Source organism: Heliangelus exortis, chromosome 2, assembly GCF_036169615.1.
Source record: "Heliangelus exortis chromosome 2, bHelExo1.hap1, whole genome shotgun sequence".
Classification (NCBI taxonomy): Eukaryota; Metazoa; Chordata; class Aves; order Apodiformes; family Trochilidae; genus Heliangelus; species Heliangelus exortis.
Genome location: NC_092423.1, coordinates 99,651,111 through 99,672,368, shown reverse-complemented (window position 1 = coordinate 99,672,368; position 21,258 = coordinate 99,651,111). Strand labels below are relative to the sequence as shown.

General features: G+C 40.9%; 1 protein-coding gene and 1 long non-coding RNA gene across 3 annotated transcripts in view; one reads left to right on the top strand and one right to left on the bottom strand.

The window, feature by feature from the left end:
* LOC139793074 (uncharacterized) overlaps positions 1-21,258 on the bottom strand; it is a 155,354-nt gene that overhangs the window by 123,173 nt on the left and 10,923 nt on the right. The window lies entirely within an intron of this gene.
* RALBP1 (ralA binding protein 1) overlaps positions 2,046-21,258 on the top strand; it is a 34,971-nt gene continuing 15,758 nt past the window's right edge. The window contains exons 1-2 of one of the 2 annotated variants that reach the window (XM_071737165.1): positions 2,046-2,213; positions 20,757-21,050. In XM_071737165.1, coding sequence (XP_071593266.1) covers positions 20,807-21,050 — 244 coding nt within the window. In that variant the 5' untranslated portion in view covers positions 2,046-2,213; positions 20,757-20,806. Of the gene's footprint in view, positions 2,214-20,756; positions 21,051-21,258 lie in introns of those variants that run through there. The other variant, XM_071737167.1, reaches the window with a different exon arrangement.

Here is a 21,258-nt window from a genome sequence, read left to right as displayed (position 1 = left end):
TTCACAACCTACACCTCTTTTTGTGCATTTCTTGATTGCTAATGAGAATCACATTGTGTGTCTAAAGCTATTCTAGAATAGTACAGCCCATGTAGACTCCCATCTCGCCAAGACAAGCTCAACTGGCTTTCTTGAAATAGCAGTATAACTGGGAGGGAACAGGAAGGACTTATTCATCTCTGCCTCTTTTTTTTTTTTTTTTTTTCCTTTCTTTCTGACAAAATGCTTTCTAAACTTCCCCTCCAACGGTATTTTATGATGCTTGTAACGCTCAGGTACATCACCAGGACTGAGTTTCAAAGCAGAGAGCTTGCTACTTCAAAGTCCTTCCTTGACTTTGTCCTTAAAGCATTATGAATTCACTGAACTTGTAAGAAAGTGCCTCAGACTGTGTAAGTAGGTCTCAGCCCACAATGAGTTAAGTCAGAAGTCATCTAAATGTATTTCACATGGCAGTTAATTGGTAATAGTCAACACTGCACACAATGGCTTGTTTGTCTTCAAAAAAATGGGAGAAGATTCATTCTGGGTTCATTAGCTGATGGATCCATTGTGTGTGAACTTGTGTTGGCAGCAGCCTCTGATAATACTTATTCTTCAGAGCTGAGAGCCTCTGGCGACTGTCACTTCAAGTGGAGATCCTCACAGGCAATCGTCTCAAGTTACTACAGGATGTTACCGAAGTAACCTTTCTCTCTTCTTTTGCCAGAAGCAACACAGCCTTCATATACCAAGAAGAAAACAGAAAACAACCAAAAAACAACACCACCCTCAACAAAAACAACAACAACAGCAAAAAAACCCACCAAACAAAAAACCAAACATGAGCTGTGATGTGAAGTTAAATAAAGCAGTAAGCCCTCCCTGCTAAGCCGTTTCTTCTGGAAGGGAGGAGGTAAATTGGGAGTTGCGTGGTTATGTAATATGCTGTGGAGAGACAATATCTCTGTGCTCCAACACTAATCGGAGTGTTTACAACCCTCTCCTTTTGTGTTTTCTACTGAATAGCACAAATTCCTGTGGGGGACCTTTCACATTACCGCAGGAGGTTGCACAAAGAGCCCATCTGACAGGGACTAAGCAGCCTTGAATCTCAAGTGAATAAATGAAGCAGGTGGCACGCTGCCACAGTATTAATGTGTCCAATAGCCCAGGGATTATGTTTGAGGCTGTGGGAATGAATCGCTCTGCTTCTTACTGAAACAAATTCCCTTGTTGATTAGGAATCCTGAAAAGGATTCAAATTGTGCAGGTGCTTAACATAACAGAATCTTGCACTGTAAGAGACAAAGAATACAAAATTCCTTTTAGCAGCACTGTAAACAGGATGCATGGTGAGATGGAGATGTGTTCCTTGGCACGGGTCGCCTCAAGCCGCATCCAGGACTTTTCTCCATTTTCTCCGGTTTCAGCGAATGGCACAGCTGAGCGGGTCACAATTCAAGGTCAGAATCGCTGCACTAGATGAACCTGAAGTCGACGGCTGTTTCCCCATGAGGCTTAAGGGGTCAAAGTTATTTGAAAGTGTTAATTCAGTGGGGTTTTTTACCGGTTTTGGCCCCAGCCGGGAGGTCACTCCCTGAAGCCGGGCGGCCTACGCCGGGCTCCCTTCAGGCAGCGCCTCGCTATCCCCAGCCTGGCCCAGCTCTCCCCGGCTGTCCTCACGCCCTCCCTGCTCCACCAGCCTCCCCCCAGGCTTGCGGACCCCACCACCCCCATCCCGGGACGGGGGTTCAACGCCAGGCGGGCGAGGAAACAAGCGAGCAACGTCGCCGGCCGTCCCCTGGGAGTTGTAGTCGGCAGCCAGCAGCCAGCCGGGCACTCCTGCGGGCGGACGTCGCCAGAAGAACTACAGCTCCCGTCATGCCTTGCGCGCCACCCCCTCTCCGACCATCCCGTACGGCGGCGCGAGGGGAGGAGGAGCAGGAGGGAGCCGTCGGCGCACGCGCTGCCCGTTCCGCAGGCCTCCTCGCGCCCCCCCCCTCCCTCTCTCCCTCCCAACCCCGCCCCCGCCCCGCCCCCGCCCGCCACGAGCCGCGGCGCGAGGGGGCGGCGCCTGCGCGGTTGGGGGGGACGAGCTCGCGCCGCTCCCCGGGACCCGTCCTCGCGAGGCGGGCGGCGGCGGCGGCAGGGGCGCCATGGGGCGCGAGGCGGGGCCCCACGCGTGAGGGCCCCAGGGCGGGGCCGCTGCGCCGGCGAGCGGGACCCCGAGGGTGAGTGAGTGAGTGAGTGACCCTGAGGGCGGCGGGAACGGGGGACGGGACCAGGGGACGGCATCCGGCTGCCGACCGGGGTGGGGGAAAAGGCAGCACCGGCTGCCGGCCGGAACGCCGCAACCCCTCCGGCTGAGGGGACCGGGAGCCGCTTCCGGGCTAGCGGGGGAGGGGTGGGGGATAACGGGCGGCGGGGAGGCGCCCCCGCCCCTCAGGCGCGGCTGCCGGGTGGGGGAGGGGCCGGGCCGGGCTACCCGCAGGCTGGGGGAGGGGAGGGGCCGCCGGGGGCTCCGCCTCCTTGCCCCCTCCCCGCAGCCGGCCCGGGGGCTGCCCTCTCTCTAGGGTGGGTTCCACCCGGGCTCCTCGCTGGGGATCGGCCCCCTCCTGCCGTGGGGCGGCTCGGCCTTGCCCGCCTGGGCGGGGGCGGCCGCGCCTGTCGTCCCCGCGGTGACTTCGTCGTCGGGGCGCTCGGGAGGCGACCCCGACCTCTGTGCTTCGCTTACCGGCCTGGTTGTCACTCCTGTCCCTATAAAGGTGGCCGCTGGGCTCCCTGCGTGCCCGCGTTTCTTCAGCGTTTCTGCGGGTTGAGCCGCTGTGCGGGGTTCGCCGGAGCTGCGGCTCAGAATAGGGATTTGCTGATCCCTCTTTCACTGAGGTTGTTTTTATAGGGCGAAATGTCAGGGGTTTTTATTCATTTGCCGTCACCTAGAGAGCACATCCTAAAATCCAGAAGACTCGTTACCATGACTGTTGCTTTTCTGCATCTAGTCTGTGTAACAGGTTCAAAGGATGATGTTTTTTCTACCTTACAGCATCATGTAGAAAGCATGTGTTGCCGTGCATCATGTGTCAGTGTGTGATGTATGAGTAAATAAGCAGATCTTACTTTTAAATGCTTAGGTTTGTAAAAACAAATGACAGGGAAAATACCTCCAACCCACACTATTAATTCAAAAGTATCTCTTAATGAGAATGGTGTGGCTTGGATTTTCCCTGGCCCCATTGTCCGTGAATCCTTAATAGGGAATAATAATAAAAAAAATAATAGGGTAAGGCCTTTTTACCAGTTGCATAAACCTGATGGATTTGTGCAAGTCTTTTGTTCCAGCACAGCAAAACACCCATAATTGCATTCTTATACCTGTTTCTCATCTGAAAAGTGCTTGAAGAGCTTACCATGCATGTTCAGTGTTGCTATAATGCACCCATTCAAGGGTGTTGTTAAGGCTCTGTTGGATATGGTGCAGGACTGTAATGGATGTGAATTTATTAGGGAGACTGAAGAAAAATGAGAGAGATATCCTTTAAATTTGGGGCTTCATGTCATCGATCATACAGCTTCTGATGAAATATGTGGTATGGTTTCTTCAGTTCATTTTCATACAGTCCATACATAGTATAGATACACACTAACCACTCTTGAGGGGCTCTTTTTTCCAGAGAAGTAAAATAGGATTAAACACCCCTTCCAAACTGTTCTGAGTGTTTACTACCTATGAGTGTTTGAAATTTACTAACCCCCCTGCTGGTATGTGCTAGGGAGCTAGGTCAAAAGTAGGGTGTTTTTATTATACAGAAGCACTTAACATTTTCCATTGTAGGGATTTCATTTCTAACATTGAGAAAATAAGTTGTGTACTTTAGTCTTCCCACATCTGAAAGAGAAGAATAGCTGCCTGAAAATTTTAATATTCCAGGCACAACTCTGACATTGCTCTGCCTTAGCTAAGGTGTATTCAAGGATGGGAGACCATATTTTGTGTTTTGATTTGTTGGGGGTTTTTTCCTCCCAAAGTAAGGATTTCACTGTCAAACTGCTAGTGTGATTGTAGTTACACAGAGAAGAAAGTTGTTTGGTTTTTTCCTGTCAGCTTAGCTTATTTCCATGTTTATATGTGCACATCTATAGCAGAATATGTTGTCCTGGTATTGGAGTGACTGCGTTACTGCTTCAGAGATGCATGGTTTAATTCTGTAGGTGTACTTAAAGCAAAATGGATGTGTTTGTGCACTGTATCTAATGCTTTGGAGTTCTGATCTCAGTTGTGCCCTTTAGGCACTTCCTTAACAAGTTTTAGCTGCATTTTCTCACAGAAATGGTTTGATTGTTTTCTGTGTAAAGAGTGCTGTTTCTTAGCAGCTGTTTTTTTGGATTAATATGGAAGGTGCTGCTGTTTAGCAATAAATACCAACAGATGCAAATCCACTTCCCTTCTGTAAAGCTTGGTGTCATGGCCTCAAAAAGCCAAAATATAGTATGACATTCATCTTATGTTTCTTGTATATTTAGTATAATCTACTAAGCTTTTCTCTGAACTAGTGCATGTGATTATTTTCAATCTGTGAATGATTCACTGCCCTTCAAACTAGTCATGGTTTGGCAGGTGCTTTCTTCAGATTGTCACCTGAAGAATTAATAAGCTCTTTCTGTTGCTCACCTGAGCCTCCTGAGCCATGGTTTTCAAATAATAGCTCACAAAAATAAAAGAATCTAGCTAATGAGTGCATATTTGGGCTGGAAGTAGCCTGTGGGAGGCTTGCTCTTACTTAGGCTGCATCCCCAAACATGGTGATGTTGAGAGGTGATTGCTGTCCAAATAAACAATTACATCTTCTGCCTGCCATGGCCATAGCCAGAAATGTGAAGGATGCAGGTGGATTTTAGAACAAGGAATGGGATGACTCCTGTCCATATTTATCCTTTCCATCCTTGCTGTGCCTCACCTTTTGGGCTTGACATCAGGGAATACAAACGTGGTATAAGCTGTGGAGGTGTAGTAGAGTCAAAGAGCCTTTGATGTTGACAGCAGCCCTTCTTCTCTGAAAGTGAATAACAGCAGGGATCCTGTGCTCCCTGCTTCCAGCTTTTCTTGAGGTTGCAGTAGAAAGTGGGGGATGACTGCTTACTGGGAAGTGGGATGGGTAGGGATACATAATTAATTGCCTGAGTAAGGAGTGGTGATCCCATAAGTAGGCTCACGCAACACTCAGCTCGGGTATATCTGAAGAGATTACTGTTTATTCTATCCTGTTAGTAGAAGATAATGTACCAGGAAAAAATATCTCATGTAGGTTTCACCAGTAAAGTGCTATGACAATTTTGACCGAGTAGGAAAAAATTGTGAAGAAGATAAGTACAAAGTACACTGGCTTCAGTGGATGAAGTAACTTATTAAAGTAAAAAACAAGGTTAATACCTAAACAATATAGGTAAATTTGGAAAATAAAGCTGGGGTCCTTGGTGTTGTTTTTTATTGTGCATTGAAAAAGCAGAAGGCATCTGCTTTTCTTGTCTAATTGATGAATTCCAAGTATGTTTGGGAGACTCAGATTTACCAATTTGCAAACATGAGATCACAGTGTTTAGGAACTATCGATTCAGAACCTTTGAGTACTATTTCCTTTGGTAAGTAAATAAGATGGTTTTAAATAGAAAATGTGGTATGGTAGTTTTCTTCTTCAGTATTTTTCTTGCTTCTGTAATACTAAGTGAACAAAAGTAGGGAGGATGAACATCCAGCTTCTTCCTGAAGCAGCTTGCCATAACATCCTGACTAAAAATTCTGTGTTTATTAAATAATTAGTTACGAATTTTATAATAATAAACAAAGAAAAAGTGCTCATTGGTTGCTAAAACAGTGGTAAATGTGTGTCTGAGTACAGTGAGCAGTTAATAGGATGAATTAATGTGTTATGTAGCTCGGTTTAAAAAAAAAATTAATAGAAAAAATGTTACATTTAATTTAAATAATAAGTTTAGTATTGTCTTCTATGTGCAGAATTAAATAAATCAGTCTCTCTGATATAATAACAATAATTGAAAAGTATGATGTAAATTGCTTCATCCTCATTGATGAGTGCCCTTTGTTTTTAATAGTTTATCACCTCTCCATTTGTTTTAAGTGCTGGGAAGATATGTAGAAATATAAACCTAAGCAGTCAGTGCAACTGTAAGATTTCTTTAAAAGAAGGTTATGATCCTTGGTGTTACAGATTATTTTATGGTATGACCTGATAGGCAGTCCTTGGTGTTCTTCCATCTGGGCTACTGCTTTTCCTGAAGGAAATAAGGAATGGTTTCATAATTCATGCCAGCTACAGCCCAAAGCCCAGCACAGCACTGGGGAAGACCTCGCATTAAGTGTGCATAGGTGAGCAATTATAACTTTCAAAGGTTAAGCTTTTTGGCAGGAGTAAGTGCTGCCTTCTACTTTAGTGTAAAGGAAGGGGCAGCTTTTCAACTAGTAGGAGCAGATTTACACACTGCCTTCTTTATTTTTGTTCTTGCTCAAGAGAACAGAGCTTTTTTAGGCAAGCTATTCTGGTCTCTGGAGGCACACAAGGGAAGAAAGGGACAAGTGATGGCTGCTTGCTAGAGGTGGGAACAGGACAAATTGCTGGAGAGGAAGAGTGAAAAGTGAGGGCTTGGTGGTAAGGTTTGACATCCCAAATCAGAATGCAAGCTTGGACCAAACTGAAAATTATTTTAAAGAAAATAAATTTAGTTGGTTGGTTTGTATATTTACCAGCAGTGAGTAACTTTTCACTTGCATCAGTTTGAGCAGTTATGTATTGATAACATATTTTTGTCTCATTTTTGCCCTCTGTAGTATGAACATATCACATGTTTCTATCATCTAGCTCAGGTTGGTGCTGGTTTACAATTTCAGTAGGATCCCTAAGCTTTTGTATTGCAAGTCACTGAGTTTCATGCTAGAGCACAGACATCTGGCAGAAAGGAACTGAACATAGATCTGTGGTGCTACCAGAGCTTGAGCTGGATATGTGGGTGGATGGACCACTCATTGGATATGGAACTGGCTGGATGGTTGTACCCTAAGAGTTGTGATCAGTGTCTCAGTGTCCAAATGGAGATGTGTGACAAGTGATGTTCCTCAAGGGTCTGTACTCAGAGCAGTGCTGTTTAACATCTTTGTCAGTGACACGGACAGTAGAATCAAATGCACCCTCAGGAAGTTTGCTGATGACACCAAACTGTGTGGTGAAGTCAACACTCTAGAGGGAAGGGATAATGTCCAGAGGGACCTTGACAGGCTTGAGAAATTTGTGCAAACTGCATGAAGTTTAGCAAGGCCAAGTGCAAGGTTCTGCACCTGGGTTAAGGCAATCCCATGCACAAATACAGGTTGGGAGGAGAAAGTACTGTGGACAGCCCCAAGGAGAAGGACTTGGGGGTAGTGGTGGACCAGAAACTCAACATGAGCCATCAGTGTACCCTTGCAGCTCAGAGAACCAACCAGGTCCTGGGCTGCATCAAAAGAAACACAGACAGCCAATTGAGGGAGGTGATTCTCCCCCTCTACGCTGCTCCTGTGAGACCTCACCTGGAGCACTGTGTCCAGTTCTGGAGTCCCCAGCATAAGGACATAAAGCTCCTGGAATGTGTCCAGAGGAGAGCCACTAAAATGATCAGAGGGCTGGAGCACCTCCCCTGTGACAACAGGCTGAGGAAGCTGGGGTTGTTCAGTCTGGAGAAAAGGAGGCCTTGAGGTGACCTTACATCAACCTTCCAATATCTGAAGGGGGCCTACAAGAGAGCTGGGGTAGGGCTTTTTATATGGGTATGTACTGAGAGGACGAGGGGAAATGGTTCCAGATGTGAAGAGGGGAGATTTAGGTTGGACATTAGGAAGAAATCCTTTAATTTGAAGGTGGTGAGACACTGACACAGGTTGCCCAAGAAAGTTGTGGCTGCTCCCTCTCTGGAAGTGTTAAAGGCCAGGTTGGATGGGACCTTGAGCAACCTGGTCTGGTGGGAGATGTCCCTGGCCATGCAGGGGGGTGGAACTGGGTGATCTTTAAGGTCCCTTCGAACCCAAACCATTCTAGGATTCTATGATGATCATACTGTTAGCTTGACACACAAGAGCCATCACTGTGAAAAAAATTACAACTTCTGTTTTTCACAAAAAAATTAGGTAAGAATTCTGCAAGAACACTTCTTTTTAAAACCATACCTAACTTTTAAAAATAGGGTTAACCTAAGAGTTAGAAGTTGTAATTTTAATGTTTTTTTACTATAAAAAATACTGTGAAATTAACATTTAGCTTACTTACAGGCAATTAGGCCTATTGCTACTTTAACATTTCTAGGTGCAGGTGTGTTTTTGAAATATGACCAGCACTAGTTAAGGTGCAGAGTGGTTTTGGATGTTGCAGTGAATATTTTTCACTGATTTTTATTAGTACGAATTACATTGAATGTTCAGTGTAAATTCTAAACCTAAACATAACCTTAATAAAACTAACAATTTCATTATATTATTGTTTTTCTATCATGGTCCTTTAGTAGTTCTAATTCTTCCATTATAGAGCTTCCAGGTATTTAAAATAAAATGTCCTGGTTTTATATAACCTGGTGTAAGATAATTAAATTGACAAATTTTTACAAAATGTAAAATACCTTTTTTTTTTTTAAAACTGGATTTGAGGAGGAGTACCATCTGACACAATCCTCTTAATTTTCAATTGTGGGTGCTTCAAAGGAGATGCTGTCCTTCTAAGATAGCCTAAAGAGCTTTTCATATTTGATGGGATTTTTTAATTGGATGCATTGAAAATGTAAGAGCTTGGGAAGAAAGCCCGAAAAAACCCAACTGATAGATATACCCAGAAACTCCTTGGCTTATTTAAATATAGTGGCTTTAGTGTTTCTTGCTCTTTAGATGTTAAGATCTTAAATTTTTTAAGCTTTATTTTGTGCTGGCCACTTGCAACCTAATCTTAGATGTAGAGATCTTTCACATGTTTTGCTTCTGAAGTTTTAATTCTGAAATTTGGGGTTGCAGTTCTTCAAAATTTGCGTAACTCATACCACTGGTGATCATGGGTTTTCAGTCATCTTTTGAAAAGGATTTCAAAAGTTCTTGGAGGAAATGAAATGCAGCTTTACAGCTGAAAGGGGAAGTGATGAATATGAGGAGCTCCTTATTGTCTAGATGGTTCAGTAAATTAAGATGACTGTCTTACTAAGATGCAGATTAAAATCCAAGTTCCTTGACAAGGATAATTAAGAACTGATTTTCTAGCAATGACTATCACAAACATATTGTGGAATATGCCAAACATATACCTTACCAAAATAGAATAGAGAATAGAGTAGAATAGCATCAGTTTTTATATGCTGCATTCCTTTTGTGTGCTATAATTTTAGGATATTTTATTTATTTAACGATAAAAGTGGCTTTTATCAGTTTTTTCTGTTGTGGTTGGATGCTTTTGGTTCCTAGATGTTTATAAATCCTTTTGTAAGTAAGTTTTTAATATGCTGTTTCAAGCAGACTTCTAAGACATCTAAAGGATCCACAAATGTATGTCACAGAATTTTGCAGCTGGGGTGTATCATTAGAGCAGTCAGTTCCAGATATGTATCTGTGTCATATTTGATATTTTTTAGTACATAAGAGCAAGGATTTCACCACCCTCAAAAATGTCATACCAACGGAGGCAGTTTATTTTGGTTTTGGTGCAAGGGGAGGACAATGATACTACTTTGCCTTATGTATTCCATTAAACTGACTAATTTTATTTAAAGTAGTGTGATTTTTTTTTCTTGTGTAGATTAGGCTACACAACAAATTGGGGAATGGCAGTCAGAACTTGCTTTGTCCCATGTTATCAGATAAACTTTTTCACCAACTGTGAAGCATATATTTTTAGTGCTTATCTCTGTTATTATTCAGTACATATTTTATTATATTTGGAAAGTAAATTGAAAAGAGTAATAATTTTGGTTCATAAGGTAATTTTATGATGCTCTGAAGCCAAAGGATTGCCATAAATTGCTGCTTTAAGTGCTACGGAGCTTGTTTTGGAAAAATACATGTGAATTTAATTTTAAGTTCTAAGGATGTTTTTTTCTAGGAAGCTGGTGTTTCATGTAAGTTTTCTTGTAGGGCTGTTAGACTATGTAAATTGGCATAGAAGACAAATATTGTGAACTTCTGGGTCGGGCTGCTGTTGCAGTGATCAGTAACTTAAGTGATCAGTGTTGCCCATAGCTGCTTGAGAAGAAGCCTTCGCTGTCTGTGGAGGGAGAGTCCTGCCTCCCAGACATCATCACTGCAGGGGGGAGCCTGTGGACCAGGGGCTGCCCCAAGCTGGATGGTGCCACACCTTGCCACACTGTGTTTATGAATGTTCTCACTGCTCACATGCATGGCATTTTGCAACATCTCATCCCTGGAGGTGGTGATGTTAATCATGATTAAATAATCTACTAAGTTTATAAATATTTAAATTGGCTTTCCCCTTGGGTACTGAGTGAATCTGGGGCACAGGTGGGAAAACAACTTTCTAATCCTAGCTCTGCGTGTGGTACTGAAAAAAATAACTAAAAGTTTAGAAATCTGCAGAAAGGCTACTTCATCATGTGGGCTTGATGAAGAGTTGTTATTGGCATTGATGGGGATATGTCTTCAAAAAGGAGGATGATATAGTCCTTGTTCTTGTATAGAAACTTATATACTTTGGGAATAGTAAAAAAAAAAAAAAAAAAAGATAATTTTTTTTTTATAAAGCATGAGTTTGACAGACATCAGCATCTGTTCCAGCAGACTGTGCTGCTCTGGATGTAACATGGATCAATAAAACTATTATTTTGTTGTCATTGCTCAAAATAGATCTCCAAGTGAAATAAGTTACATCAGAAAAAAATCTTTCAGTGGGTAAAACTGCATTTGCAATAATGCTTTCCTAAAAACTTCTGTGTAGGGAGCACAATAACATGATATCCCTACCCAGTAGAATTAAAGTGGGAAAACATTTGCATGCAACTCAGTCTCCCTTTGATTTTAACCAATATGGGCCTAATAAAACAACCTATGAAGGCAAAAGGGGAGACTTCCCTTTTACTTTGGTTTCTAGGTCAATAGCCACCGGTGTTCACTTGCTAATATAGAGGGCTCTTTAAGCCAAAAACAAAGGTGCTGCAGATAGATGTAATTATCAAATAATCACTGAGAATAATTAGCAGACAGACAAAGTTATTGAATAATTACTAAAATAATCAGAGAAGCTGTTAAACAGCTTTTCTAGATCAAAGTCATTATTTTCTTTTCAGGTGTTAAAAGTACAATGACTTTTATCTCAAACATTGTAGTTCTGCATTAATTTGGCATTCACTAAAAGTTGGATATAATTTGTGTGTGATATATTAAAACATAAAAGGTTTTAAACATTAAAAAAATCATACATGGAGACTGGTAATCTATGTCATGTACCACTCTATGAAGGGATCCAAGCAAAGCTGTTCTTAGTTTCTCCTTATGTTGTAGTTGTCAGTTCAAGTGACAGCCTTTAATTGATAGATCTCTTCATCTCTGTTCTATACGTGGTGACAAAAATCCAATGTAAAGCACAAGAAACTTAATTCTCACAGTTTTCACCCTAAAAGTTCTATTAAAATACTTTCAGAAAATGCTCATTTCTGGGAGTTATAAGGCCTTACTTAGAACTGAATATCCTTTGTCTTTGGTAAGGTAAACTGGACTGTTCATTTTGACCTCCCAGTTAAAAGATTATGAAGTGATTTCTGTGAAAAGAACTTAATGCTGTTTGAAGAGTCTATGAATGGAATAATGAGCACAATTCAGCTGATTCAGTGAAGCAGCATGGTACTTCTAATTGATTTTTCTGCATCCAGTCTCAAAGATAGTATCTCAATAACAAATTAAAGGCAAGCAGTACTTTGTGCAGCATGTGTGCTTGTCATCATTTCCTCTGCATACTAAGCAGGTTTGTGGAGTTGACAAAGCCTGGCTGGGCTTCATCTGTACGGGACACAGTGTGCTAGTAGGTGGTGGCATGTGGCTTTTAAGGGACAAAACAGCAGGCACAAGTGAAGCCTGTAGGGGGAGAGACCTGTTCTGGTTTTCTTGTAATTGCCACGGATGAGAATGATGATGGTAACACAGCAGCGTCGGTGTCTGCCTGCACATGCCTGAGTAGGTTCCTAAGATTTCCATGGAGGTTGAACTCTACCTGCTGGGAGGAGCCTCATGATGAGTTGGTTTATCTCTTCTGCTGCTCTTGCTTTTGCCAGGTGAAATACTGCTGTTACAAAAGTGCCAGTGTATTATATTACATGTTTCTGTTGTCTAGGCATGTCCTAAATTTGTTATCAATATTAAATCCGTAGCAAAGTGTCTTTAATATTTGACACTTAGCCTTGTAATTTCTAATATTTTAGATGTGTTAGCTAATGCACTCTTAAAACTAAAACAAAACCCATACACAAAACCAGAAAATTAGACTATATATAGCCTTGGGTATTTTTAATTGGGTGATGGAACTGAGTGTTTGGAGCTCTGGCCTCTTGGAAAAACTTGGTGCCATTCTCTGTTTTGTGATCTGTCACAATTAGTTTGGAGATGCTTTTGAAAGAATAGTAGAAATGCTTAAAACTCTAGTAAAATATTTTATAGGAAATCCATTGGCTTTTATTCCATTTCTTTTTGGGTTGTATATATTTTTTTATTATTATTTATTTTTCTTTTTTTTTCACTCTGATGGTTAGCACTTCTTTTTTTAACAAAATTAGTGGTACCTTCAGCTCAACTGGTCAAGGTTTCGTGGTGTGTTGTTTTTGACTGATTCCATTAAATGACAACTCTTCACAAGCTGGCTGAGTTCAGATACTGGAGTGTGACTGAACAATGCTGTAGTTGAAATCTCTAGTAAGAGGAATTTGTCATTAAAGAAACACAGCCAGATTAAAGTATAAAAATTAGTCTTAATTCCCTAGGTTATAATTTGCTATATGACTTTCTGCAGACTGCATGATAAGGCAACTCTTAACAGAAAACATGGGTTGTATAAAACTTTTTGTATAGTCCTGAGGGCAGACAAAACCTGAAATGATACTTTCCCTTCTTCTGCTAAGTCATTAAAGTAAAACTTTTGGTTTTCTTATATAAGAATTAGTGCTGGATCAAGTAGGAATTTAGAGAGGTGGGTGTGAGAAAAGAAGTTGTTGCACCAGGAATTCTAAGGCAAATCTAAGCAACAATAGGTATTATATACGTTGTACAATGTTGTGTTTTTCAGAAGTATAAGAGTGTTTGATACATTTGCAAGGACAATTTGTATTATTCAGTTCAGCTCTCAACAGTTTAGCCCTATCAAAAGTTACCACATTTTTACTTGGGCTGAAAATTGCTTGGTTGGGTTCTTTAGGTGGTATTTAAAAATTTAAACAAAACTCTCCAGTAGAATTTTCTTGAACTATTTCTGAGAATTAAACTGCAGGAAAGAAAATAGATCTTTAAGATTCCTTCCTACCCAAACTGTTCTATAACCGAAAAAAAAAATTAAAATCACTGGTAAAGCAGTTAAGAGTTTATTGCTCATCAGGCAAACCTTTTTAATGCTATTTGTATTTTAGAGGGGAAAGCTAAATTTGGCTGGAGATGACCTCCCAGCTTTCCTTGCTTATGTGTAGTTGGTAATTTTCAGAATCCTTAATTAGAATTGAATGTGAAGGAAATAGGAGGTGGCAAGAGAAAACCTGGGAGGCAGTGAGCAGCCAAAAGGAGAGATTAGATGAGGCACTGGGAGTGGAGGAAGAGGAATGGTGAAACTAAAGTTGCACATGTCTAGTGCTGAACACCTGCATGGTGAGGAGGAGGTTGTGACAGGGAGGTGCAGTCCTGACAGTGGAAGAACTGGACTGCAAAGGAGAGGAATGAGGAAACTAATGGAGGGAGACTGAGCCTGGGAAACTGGGACTAGACCACAGAATGGAAAAATCAGTCTATTGAGCTTGAGTACAGTTTGGGAAGGAACTGATGTTGGGTTATTTTGTGGCAACGAGACCATGGAAACAAGGAGCAGGATTTACAGGGGGTCAGTCTAGAGAATCTCAACCAGTGGGCCAGCACTCTGCCAAGAAGTATGAAGAATGAGAAATTACTCTTGGGATGGTCAGTAGCAGCTGTAGTGCAGGTAGCTGGCAAGTTAAGATGGTCCTGCAGGTCTGGTGTGGTGTCCATCTGCCTCATGATGTCCAGACCTTCTGCTTGCTACTTTAGTAACATGCAACATAAAGCAGTTGCACAGCAGCCTTTCCAGTTGTTAGCTGGCCAGTTATTTCCAGGAATGCCTCCTGTACATGTGAGAGGTGATCAAAATGTAATGTACCACTTTGAAACTGCTTCAGTTGATTGGGTGGCAGCTGATTCAGCTGTGGAAAGACATCTGGCAGGGCTTGTGGAGATGAACCAAAAGGGAAAGCTTATGCTACCACACATCTAGAGGTTTTTGCTTCATGTGATTATGAGACTTTATTATAATGTGATTGGAAACCTTGCTTCTAATATTTTTTAAGTCTCTAGGACATTGTTTCAGTATTTATTTTAAGGGGGGCTCTCTACTGAATGGATTAATGAAGGGCTGGAATACCCTAAGTAATGAGAATAACCTGGATACTGCTACATATTTTGAACACGAGCTGGCTCCTCCAACAGTCCACTCAAAGGTGGATGTGGTCTACACTTTCTGATTGTTGAGAGCTAAGTAATTTTGTGTATTTGTGTATCTCTACTTCTGAGCTGATATGGACTCTCAGAGCAGAACTTGAAATAATTTGGATGCCACTGTAATTGCAGCAGACTTTATTCACTTCCAAGTAAATGAGAGAACACACAAGCCTGTTCATGTTACTTTTAGAGCTGATCTGATGCTGGTGTTACTTTTCAAAAATGTAGTTTGCTCCTACATGACTTGAGCTATATGACTACACACTCTCCTTTAAAGTAAATTATCTAACATACTCATAGCATCACATTTCATGTAACATAATCTTGGGTTTAGAAGGTGAATGCTGCTAAGCAATTTGTATTTTAAGTCTCCTTATCCAAAAAATCTTGTGAATCTAGAGCCTTCTTGAGGTTCTCATTCATGCCAGTTATGCAGAGCACATGACACACAAGGGAGTGAGGTAATATTGTGTTTATATGATTACTTGTGACTTGTGAAATTTTAACTTGCCTTACCTGTCTATATGAAGCACTTCCCTTTTCCTTCTCTTTTCATGGCCATGTTGCCTTATTAAAGTAAGGAAAGGGCACTGTTTATGTTACTGGGGTACTGCTTAAAGAAAATAGATGACCTCTGATGTCATTTTGCTGTTTGGCTGTATGGCATTATTTCAGTCTAAGAAGTGTTTTAATGAAAGCAGTGTTTTGTATGAAGCTTTTCAATGTGTTATAAAAAAATACATCTTTTTTTCAGAACACAGCTTAAGCCATTGCGATTTATTACAGTAATAAAACCCCAGAACAATTTGAGTAAAATATAAATGGTTTACACTAGTAAACTAGTACTAGCTTTACACTAGTAAAAACTTTGTTCTTTGCCTAAGCTGTTGCTATAGCTGACAACCAACAGTAGTTATAATTTGGTTGATTTGAGGCATCCTTGACAATATTCTTCAGTCTTGGAAGGGCTGTGATTTTAATGGCTTCCCCAATATTTGTGGTAAGTCTGAGCAAGATACAGAACTTAGATTTGTCTCAGACATGATATAGTCTTGGTAAAAAACTTCTACCACTCTCTTTTTATCTCCCAGTCATCTTTTTCAGCCAGCTCAGCAGTTGTGTGAGCCCCACTCAGTTTCTGAATTGACATGCTTAGTCCACAAATTATATTCTTTCTTCTTATGGTTTGTTACTTTCCAAAATGGAGCTGTGCTTGTTACTAGGATAAATTTTGACCAAAAGCAATGTGCCTCATTTCTTTGAGTAACGTCAGTTTCTTCACATATATCCAGGTCTTTTGGACTGAAAGTCTTCTGTGGTGAGGCACTGCTGTATTCTCCATCTTGTTTTTGTGTTGTTAAAATAGGGCAGGTTCTGGGAGCTGAGTGAGCATTCCCACTCCTTTGTTTACTAAATTGAGACTGTTTTCAATGTAGCACCCAGATTTTCAGAGTGTGTCTGTGGCAAAATGGGATGGCCTTGAGGTCTCCCAACGGGCTTCAGATGCAGTCTTGCTTAATGCTGGTTGCAGAAAAATTCCATGTCTTTCATTCCACCCAGCAGCTTTACAAAATAACATCTGTGCATGCAATCACCTGCTCTAATTTGCTTCTGCTGTTGCAATTGGTTACATGGCACAAAGTCATAATACAGACTCAGTGCAAAACAGATATAATGGAGCCTTCTGTTCTGAATGAAAGAGCTGTGAATTTGGTCTTCCAGACTGTGCCTCTCTTTAATGTGTTTGTGCTGACTCAGATGACACACTGTAATAAGAGAGATGTATTAAAGTTGGCTGTCCTGTCTCTGCGTCTTCAGTTTTCAATGGTTTTTCCAAACCTCAGCTGTGCAGTATTAATTTTTACTTACTGGGTACATAGCTGAGGCTGAATTTCTTAGGAAAGAGTTCAATTATTTTCAAAAATAATACTAGGAAAAACAGATTATTTGGCCATGCAAGCACCTTCTTTCCTCTCCCCAACCCACATTCCTGTGCTTTGTGTATGATGGTCTTGATGGTGGTGATGTGATGGTGAGGAGTTTTCTGCTGTCCATGTATAAAATCTCTTTTATTTTTATCTTGGGGAGTAGAGGAAAGGTCACAGTTCCACACATATTCAGTGAAGGGTGTTTATTTTTGACACTCAGTTATTCTGAGGGTTTGTCTCCATTTTGAGCTGGGAGGTAGTGCAAGAAACTGGGTTTTGGGAGTACTGAAAGGAGTAGCTAGGTCTGAGGAGGTGCTTGAACTGCAAGAAACTCTCTGATGCTCTCACGTAACAGCATTCATGGCTCCTGTGGACAAAGGATCAAATGTTAAGTGAACAAGAACTGGTGGGAGTCAAGGAGTTGGCTGTTGGTAGGGAAATAAGAATGAAGATGACTTCTTTTGATACTAGGAAGAGACTGGGTGGGAGAAATGGGGATAAGATGAGATGAGGTAGATGATAATGAGTAAGCAAAAGACTATAGCAGAGATTATCCAGGGAGAAATGGGAACTGATAACTAATCAGATAGAAGAAACAGAAGAAGAGGCAGACCTTTATCTGCAAGGAGGAGATGTGCAGCAAGGAGAGTCAGAACCAGCTGAATAAAGAACCATGGTAGAGTGGGACACTGAGCTTGGGTCATAGAGGCTAAAGTGGATGAAGAACATATTGTGTGTAATACACTGAGAGTGAAAAGAAAACTCAGTCAAGACTGTGACTGTGGGAATTCTGGCACTGGGTGGTAAAGAAATTGAAGCTTGAAGTTACGGGCAAAATACCAAGAGTGAAGTGAAATCTAGGGAGATGAAGCTGTGTGTATCAACACAAAACAGAGGGGGTTCTGCCACCCCTCTTCTTTCCATCTTTAGTGCTTGTTGAGCTCACCCAGGAGCCAGCTCAGCATCAGGAGCCTGTTGGAGCAGGTAGCAAATTGAGTCATCTCCCCAAGGAGTCTTGGGCTAACAAACTACTGGAACTGGGTTTGTGTAGCAGTGGGGGAAGTAGTATGACCTTCCCCACTTGAAAGGAGCAAGCTGTTAAATTTCTTGACACATGAGAACTGCACAGGTGAAGAGAAGGAATTTGAAACAAGGAACCTGATGCAGAGGAGAGGCAGGACTGAGCAGTAACAAATTGGGAAGAAAGGGTCAAGTTTGAGAGAGAAAAGTTGGCAGAAGAACCAGTCTGTTAGAAATGTTACTTCTCAGAACGCTGAGAAGATCCATGATTTTTTTCAGCTTCACCATTAATTGCTGTCAGCAAAAGTTTTTAAAAGCTGGAGGAAAGGTGAAGATTTGCATAGCAATAGTACATTAGCATCCATTAATAAAATTGGAAGAGGTTTTTGTGGTAGGCCCAAATGCTCTGATTCTGCTGCTAAGTCTTTATGTATTCAAGCATGGTACTTTCTCCCTTATTGAGAAGCCTAGGAAGTTGCACATACAGGAAAGTAATGCTTTCTTAAAACTGTAAAATAAAAAATATGAAATGTAAGTGCACTCTTAATTTGTTGCATATATACAAACATGTGCCATTATTTTTCAGTGTCCCTGCTTTAGACAGAGTAAAGAATGAATGGTATTACAAGACCTCATATATACTTTGTTTCTCTTAGTATTTCTGTTTCTTACTGTGCCCTATTCAGATTCTGTTCTGAGTAACTTCATTTCCATAAGCACTCTGTGAGTGATCTCCTGTAGTGAGATGCTTTGTTTCATACATACATTACATTTTCACTGTGTTCTGCATACAGAGAACTAAAGGTTGAGTTTAAAACAAAAATCCTAAATCAACAACCCTCCCCAAAACCCACTTAGCTGGACACATTTAATTTATGATTATTAACCTGGAAAAGCACAATTCCATATTATGTTTTTCTCCAGTCTGCCAGTCTGTAAGTAAAACCCCAGGAGCTGCAAAACACCAGTGAAGGGTATTGTGGAATGTGTGGGCTAAGGCAGGCTTGATCCTGGGAGCACTTCTGGGTTCCAGAAACAAAGTATGTGCATCCTCATTTTCAAGAGTGGTGCTGATGTGCCTTTTGCAATGACATTGTCCTTTTCTTCTGTGCATGTGCCCATCTTGCCCACTCCAGACAGGGACTGATTGGTAGATGTGGCCCATCCTGTCTTCTTAAAAAGAATTTATGTGTTTCTAATGTTTCTAATTTATTTTAATTAGTTCATTACTTTAATTTCTAATTTAATTCCATTAACTATTGTTGAAGTACTGTCTGCTTTTGAGAAACTTTTGGTGGGGTGTTTTGGGTTCTGTTTTTTTGGGGTGGAAGGGAGGTCCTGGTGGATGAAATGCAAGCAGGTCTGTGCAGAGTTATACAGATCATTCTAATACTTGGATGAGATGCAATAGTATTGCCAGTCTCTGTCACTGAATTTTGAAAATGCTTATATAATTGAATGCTTTGACCTCTTTTTATATCTCTAGTTCTGAAGCTTTAGATATGTGGCCATTTCTCTTAAAATGTCATGTTTGTGCCTGCCAGTTACTTGTTGAAACAAAATATCAAATTAGTATAGCAGTGGAATATTTTATATCAATTAAAAAAAGGTATCTAAAAAAGAAAATGGCTGTGCCTCATGTTAACCCTGCTTTCTTATAAAAAGGCTTTCTGCTTTTGCATAAAAAGTTATAGTCAGGTTTGTGTGATGTATTAGGAGTTCCTGCTTAGCCAGTTGATTTCCCTGAATGAGATTTCATAAAACACCAGGAAAAAGCCACAGCTATTGAATAAACTCATCATAACTGAAATACTCATAGAAAAAGCTATATTGTAGCCTTTTTGTATAATCTTACGATACGTTTTAATTCAGGTTTTTTTGAGGCCATCACTATGCAGCTACCTTAATCACTTTTAAGTCTGCAGTGCACAGCACTTTTCCTCAACTCTCACCCCTCCTTGTGCTTGCCCTGCTGTGGAACTGATGTACCAGTAAAAAAAAAAAAAAAAAAATTTTAAAAAAAAAATCTTTTTTTCTTCTGTTTGCCTTCCAGAAGATAAGTTTCCTTTCAGCAGCAACACAGCAGCACAGATTTAATTTGGAATGGAAGTTAGCATGTAACCATGACTTGACCTGTCATCCAAGTATACCAATGAGTGTGGGAAATGGATTTTTCTTTTTCTAGGGTTTGCTCTATTTCTGTTTTCCTTTCATCCCTTTAAAGAAGGGCTCATATCTGAGGCTGACACTTTTGACACAAAGGTCCAGATTCAGCAAGGTGGACTCCAGAGATGCGATACAGTATATCTGTTCTGTGGAATTTCTGATATGTATCTGTGCTAGGAAGAGTTTTTGCTTACGAGTTTCATTGCTGAGAATTTATGTATTGGCTTCCTTCAGCAATTTTCATAGTAGCTTTTTTTTTTGCCATGCCTCTCAAGCAAAAAATGTACCAGCATCTGGGTGTGGATGACCTGATACAGCCTCTTCAAATGTGAAGTTGTTATACTCCAGAAAAACATAATAATTTTTTTTCTACCTTCTTTAATTTGCATTAGCATAATTAGAAGATGGATTTGTTTTAATTCTGGGATGTTGGGGTTTTTTCCCCCCTTATTGCAGCAGGCTAGGCAAGTTCTTATTTGCATCTATAAAATATGCTTGGGAAAGATGAAATTGATCAAGTGCAGTATTCACAAACACTCTGAGCTTCCAGACAAATCTGTTTGCTGTCACAAATTTAAAGTTGGCTAGCTATGTTACAGTAAAATTTACCAACTAAGCTGCCTATTAATTTTTTTTAGGAATTATTTAAAACATTAAAATATTCAGATACTTAATATATAATGTTATATATATTAGAATGTAGGAATGGCTAAAACAGCAGCTCTCATATTAATACAGCTTTGGAGTTAATGAAGAGATTCTGCAAAGACTGAGCTTAGGGCCTGATGTTATATTACTCTGTCTTGACACGAGTTGGAACATTCATTGTAGAAGTTATTGTTTGGTTTTTTAGGATAAAGCTCCAAACAAGGTGTTCTGAAACCCATTGCTTAAAATTATGGGGGATTTCTTTTTGTTTTCCCCTGCTGCAGGTGTGATGGACAGGTAGCAGAAGATTTCACTTGGCTATCAGGGAATCAGAATGACTGAGTGCTTCCTGCCTCCCACCAGCAGCCCCAGTGAACACCGCCGGGTAGAACACAGTGGGGGTCTTGCTCGTACTCCCAGCTCTGAAGAAATCAGTCCTACAAAATTCCCTGGATTGTACCGCACCGGTGAGCCTTCACCACCTCATGACAGCTTGCATGAGCCTCCAGATATAGTATCTGATGATGAAAAGGAGCATGGGAAGAAGAAAGGAAAATTTAAGAAGAAAGAAAAAAGAAGTGAGTAGACAACGTCTCTTATTCCATGCTTATGATTTCTCTGTCATTCTTTCTTTCTTTCTCTCTATATTGCTTATTATTTCCAATGTTTTATTCACTTGCTTAGGTTGTGAAGGAAGTTAACTGGTACAAACAGGCATTATGCAATACCTGTTTCTCTTCCAAAAAAACTCCACACCTAAACCAAAAAATTGATTACTTTTTTGTT